The sequence below is a fragment of the Chrysemys picta genome, chromosome 2 (genome assembly GCF_011386835.1).
Source record: "Chrysemys picta bellii isolate R12L10 chromosome 2, ASM1138683v2, whole genome shotgun sequence".
NCBI classification, from domain to species: Eukaryota; Metazoa; Chordata; order Testudines; family Emydidae; genus Chrysemys; species Chrysemys picta.
Window position 1 is genome coordinate 225,931,614 of NC_088792.1, and position 6,000 is coordinate 225,937,613.

General features: G+C 37.6%; 1 protein-coding gene across 5 annotated transcripts in view; it reads left to right on the forward strand.

Moving 5' to 3' along the window:
* The window catches only part of SDCBP (syndecan binding protein), a 29,787-nt gene extending 24,361 nt beyond the window's left edge, over positions 1-5,426 (forward strand). For all 5 annotated transcript variants that reach the window (XM_005301162.5, XM_005301161.5, XM_065585607.1 and 2 more), the window contains exons 7-9: positions 1,094-1,265; positions 1,978-2,069; positions 4,618-5,426. In XM_005301162.5, coding sequence (XP_005301219.1) covers positions 1,094-1,265; positions 1,978-2,069; positions 4,618-4,672 — 319 coding nt within the window. In that variant the 3' untranslated portion in view covers positions 4,673-5,426. The remainder of the gene's footprint in view (positions 1-1,093; positions 1,266-1,977; positions 2,070-4,617) is intronic.
* The last annotated feature ends 574 nt before the right edge of the window (positions 5,427-6,000 follow it).

Consider the following 6,000-nt stretch of genomic DNA (forward strand, 5'->3'; position numbering starts at 1 on the left):
TTTTTGCTACTTTGGTCTAGGCCTCTTTTGAATAGAAAAAAGTATACAAGTATCTTAAGACAATTTCATTTACTATCTGTCTAGTCCTGAGTTCAAGGTTCTAAGTTATTCATGGCAGAGCCACTGATATTCAATTATTTCCAAGATTTTTGCCTTAAAATATGTCTTTACGTATAAACGCATACAGTATTTTGGTATTGATCTGGAATCTTAATTTTCATATTGAAAGCTTTGAAGTTACCCTTTAACTTTGTCTTTAGCAATACAAACTTGTGCCGTTTTAATTAGCGGTGTGTTTTTTACACTGTTAGTTAAACTAAGTGTCTGCATACACATTTGCACTTGTTAACTTAAACTGGTTTAAAAACACACCAGTGCAAGTTTGTATGTGGGCGAGTATTAGGCCTTCAGAAAGGAGACCAATGATCTAATCGATGATATGTGCCAATGCTATGTTAGTTATCTTGTAACACTTGCAGACCAATCCATTCTACAAGAACATGTAATTTAAAATGTAAATGTATATATGTTAAAGAGGGTGGGAAATTTACATATTTCCTATGGCATAGGGGAATATCAGTAAAAAGCCAATGAACAATGATTATAGCTTGAGTGGAAAAATAAGCTTAAATTAAGTGAAGTAGCTGGTTATATCAAGATGTTTCAGCATATAGTTGAATGTAAGGGTGTGTAGAGTACATTAGTCACCTAAAATACCATAGTCTCTTTCAATACTGAAGTGAACTTTTTTTTTGCATTTTGTATTAGAATCATAACTTGAAACTGAAATGGCAATTACTCATACAATTGAATAATCAAAACGGAATTCTGTGAATGTATTGAGCTTAATCTGTATAATTTTTATAAATATTTTAGCTAGCAAGGTGAATAGTACCAATATTGAGAACAGATATTTCAGACAAAAGGAATACTTGTAGGTCAAAATAATGCATCCCATAATATATTATAACATTTACAATAACAACTCTACAGGTTTTTAGTAGTAACTCTAATCTCTTGTGGAATTGTTCAGTATATGTTGAATACTTACTGAATATAGTACAGTAATATGTTGTGAACATATTTCTTACAGGCCTTTTGAACGAACTCTTACTATGCATAAGGACAGCACAGGTCATGTTGGTTTCATATTCAAAAATGGAAAAGTAACCTCAATAGTAAAAGACAGTTCTGCTGCTAGAAATGGACTTCTTACAGAGCACAACATGTGTGAAATAAATGGCCAGAACGTAATTGGACTGAAGGTAAAGTAATGTGCTTTACAAAAACAAATTCAGCGTAACAATCGTCCTATCTTCGTACTCTTCTGAGAGGGGAGTGGTGCTTTTAGAAGATCTCAAGTATGGTATACGAGAGTCATTCTGAACACTTAGTGATGTGACTTTTTACCAGTCGATGTAATCAAGAGTGCTCAACAAAATTTTAACATCTCCATATCAGAGGGTCTTCTATCTGATTATTCCAGTTTACTGTGTCTCTTAGCCAGGTAGAAATGGCTTTTAATAGAGTTAGGCTCTTAACTAGTTTTATCCTTAGGTTTTTGTCATCAACTTTCTTAAACTCTCTGCCTCAGCATAGCTTCTCTAAGAATTGTGTGCCTGGTATTTTATTCTCCTGCTCCATCTGGAGACATGAGGTACAGCTTGCTAGATGTTCACTTGCCAGTATCAACATTGGCAGTGATTGCCCTGCGAACTTATGACTTCCAGTCAAGGGTTTCCTTCTTGTGTCAGGGTACACGCTGACCCTTGTGTTCCAAGACCAGGGATCTTTTAGTAATGGTAAAAGCTGTTGTTTGGTCCTAGTCTACATTGGATATCTTTCCTTAGTGCTTCCTTGCAGACATTTTGAAAAGGTTCTTTGTGCCCTGTTTATAGTTCGTAGCTGCTAGGCAGATGCGGAAGGATTTCAAAGATTCAGATCATGAGGTTTTGTTCATTTGTATTTCATTAACAGGACTCCCAAATTGCAGATATATTGGCAACAGCTGGGAATGTTGTGACAATTACTATCATGCCTTCATATATCTTTGAACACATAATTAAGAGGTAAGCAAGAAAACTTTGAATCATTTTTTAAAAATAGCTAATTAGTTGCACAAATCTGCTTATTAAGTGTTGTGGAAATAATATTCCAATGGACAATTACTCCTTTGGTTCTAGGGTAAATTTTAACTCTCAAACGTAAATGCATTTTATGTGATTGAGTCAAGAAAATACCAAATCTGGCATCAGGCATGCTGTGGAAATACATTTACGCTAAGGGCTTTGGTGTAATGTTTCAGTTCACTAAAAAGATATTAAATCTCAATTTGTGGGGTATGACCATGGTATCCTTTTAAGACAAAAGTTTGAAAACTTGTTTTCTGCAAACAAAACAGAGTAAACTGTTACAGAAGAAGTTAGTGGCAAGGAATTAGGGCACTGAAATAGCTTTATGGGGGAAGTGTATAACATACAAAACTCCCACAGTTTAGACTAGATCTCAGATTATTGTAGAACAGTATTTGTATTTCATTTCAGTCCTGCTGTGACTCAGGCAGAGTTCATGTGTAATGTTAGAGTAGCTGATTAGAGAAATACCTTTTACTTCAAACAGTTGTAAACCTGAAATGGAGTCTTTTGGGACTGGGAAATCATTGCCTTTAATCCTGTTAACCCAGTCAGATTAAAAGATCTCATATACAAAAAATCTGTAATATGTAACTTTCTGGTTCATTAACGTTTTTCAAAGTAACAGCCCTCTTTGAAATTTAGCCAAATGATATTTCAGAGTTGTAATGGATTTTTGAATATAGCAATGTATTTGAAATCTCAAATATTTATCAGGGATTTGCTGTCAGTTTGGGAGATGTATTAGTTTGGGAGTCCAACCCGTGTCAGTCCTAGGTCCAGTACTAGTCAATGTTTTCATTAGTTACTTGGATAATGGAGTGGAGAGTTTGCGTATGACACCAAACTGGGAAGGATTCCAAGCAATTTGGAGGACAGGTTTAGAATTCAAAATGACCTCAACAAATTGTAAAATTTTGTCTGAAATCAACAAGATGAAATTCAGTAAAGATAAGTGCAAAGTACTACACTTAAGAAGGAAAAATCAAATGCGCATCTACAAAATAGGAAATAACTAGCTAGGCAGTAGTCAGCAGAAGAGGATTTGGGATTTCTAGTGGATCACAAGTTGAATATGAGCTAACAATATGGTGCAGTTGTGAAAAAGGCTAATATCATTCTGGCGTGTATTAACAGGATTGTCCAATAAATAGAAAGGGCTTGCCTACACAGTGAGGCAATGTGCACTAGAGGGGTGTGAATCCTGTTGCATACTAACTTCCCTGTTGGACCAGGGCTGGGCAAACTACAGCCCATGGGCCGCATCCAGCCCGCCAGCCATTTTAATCTGGCCTTCGAGCTCCTGCTGGGGAACGGGGTCTGGGGCTTGTCTGCGTGGCCCCCAGAAGCAGCGGCATGTCCCCCCCTCCAGCTCCTACGCATAGGGGCAGCCAGGGAGCTCCACTCCGCACACTGCCCCCGACCCATTGGCTGGGACCATGGCCAATGTGAGCTACAAGAGCGGAGCCTGTGGACAGGGCAGTGCACAGCAGAGCTGCCTGGCTGCGCTTCTGTGTAGGAGCCGGAGGGGGGACCTGCTGCTGCTTCCAGGAGCCACTTGAGGTAAGCGCTGCTTGGAGCCTGCACCCCTGAGCTACCCCTCCATGCCCCAACCCGTTGCCCCAGCCCTGATCCCCCTCGGTCCCAGCCTGGAGCCCCCTCCTACACCCCAAACACTTCATACCCAGCCCCATCCTATAGCCTGCACACCCAGCCAGAGCCCTCACCTCCTCCCACACCCTGACCCCAATTTTGTGAGCATTCATGGCCCACCATACAATTTCTATACCCAGATATGGCCTTCGGGCCAAAAAGTTTGCCCATCGCAGTGTTAGACCATGGTGATGCACTAAAACTAGTCCAGCTACTGTTATATATTTGAGTATATATGATTTCAGCTATGCACCAAGAACCCAACTCCAGTAGGAAACTCCCTCTCCAGGATCCCTAATCTAATTTTTTTTAGCTGTTTCAGCTGACAAGTGTTCTGTTAAGCTGGACTAGACTCCACTATTCTCCGTGTAAAACTGTGACATTCTTGCCATCTTCTTCATTAGTGATTTAAGCTACTGCCACTACCTGAGCACCTGTTCTGGTTGCAGTATGACAAACGTATTGCTTTCAATGTTGAGGATGTAAAAAAAAGTTATCCTTATCTGTTACACTTAGCAGTTTCTCTATAGTAGACATCAGACAGAATACATCTCCCAGTTCTGCACCCATATACAAGCTATATTAGAATAGTCTGTTTTCTTTGCTAACATACAAGGTAGAATAAAATGCCAACAGCACAGTTGCCTGCTAGTTTTCTATATCATTTGCTGCAATGTTCTGTTAACCTAGTAAGACAAAACGCTTTGATTTAAAACTTTGTCTCATGTATTCTCTAGTTTTGCTTTCTTTGCATTATTTTTAATAACAAAGTAAGGGTTTGGGGGTTTTTTAAATTTAGTAAAGGAGACTTTTTTTTTTTTCCACCCCCCAGAATGGCTTCTGGCATCATGAAAAGTCTGATGGACCATACAATCCCTGAAGTCTAAATTTAAAGCCATTGTATTATATATGCATCTGTAATGAGAACTCGGCTAATCTTGGGCTATTCTGCTCAGCAACTTCTGGATTCTACACATGAGCCTTCCTTGAGGCCAAGAGGAGATATGCTGTATTGAACATTTTACATTTTATATATATATATAATGCCTGGGAATGTTACAGTTCAACATGTTATCTTGTTTATTCATACAACTGTAAGACTTATTTGTAGTCTAATGCTGATTTTACAAATGTGAAATTTTCAACAAAGTTCTGCTGATCTCTTTTTCTGTAGGATCATGCTACTCTAGTTTACTACTGTTTCTATGATTATAAGCCATTGCAACTAAAGGAAACTAATACATGTTTCTTCTGCACGTGATATCAGTTATCCATGATTTAGAACATATTGCTGCTCTTTGTATGTTCCTTTTTGGACGAATAAGTATTTTTATTGCCTTCTCTTTGTAACCATATATTTAGAACAGTATATTTAGAAGATTGACTATTTTAGTGGTAGTGTACTTTTTGTTCAAGTAATCTTGTTGGCCAAAAAAAGCCAATTGAAAACCATGTTTAGCTAATATTGGCATTAAACCTTAAAGAAGCGCTTTAAATGGTAAAGTATATAAATATCGATTGTTATGCTCAACTTTTTACTACTCTTACTTTACAAATTGTAACTCTTGAATATTCTTAAATTCTGTATCCTTAACCATGTTTAAAAATAAAGTTCAGGAATAACCAAATAAGATTGCAAAACTTCGTGGATATTTTTTTTTTTAAGATGTAGGATGACCATTTTAAAATGCAGCGTAACGTTGTCAATTAATGACTGTTCAAGCAAACTGAGCTTAAGGATAAATGTTAACCAGGAAGTATATCCTAATTAAATTAAAATGGATACTTTGTGCAAAATGCTATTCCTGGTTGGCATCTGAACAATGGAAGCATTCCTTCTTTAAGGAGGAGATGGTTTTCTATTGGTAGTTCTTCAACAGCAGCTCCAATGGGTTAGCATAGAAATGGTTTTCCTTTCCTGTAAATGGTTTTGGCTAGTAGCAGTCTTGGTTTGAAACAGCCCCAGAGCTTTTTAGACTTAAAGGGACACTGTACTTAAACATACACATTACCTACTGTTGCAAATAAGAGCTAATTGGTATAAGTTGAATATTTACAGCACAACGTATTGTAAAGAGCTTCCTGTATTTGTCGTGTGTGTGGTGTCAATTTCACTCTTTCCCCTTTATGGAGTTAGTTTGCCCTGTTTCTTTGAGGGTCTGACAACAATAGGGGCAAAACATTTAGAAATAAATAAATAAAAGGCATTCAGCAG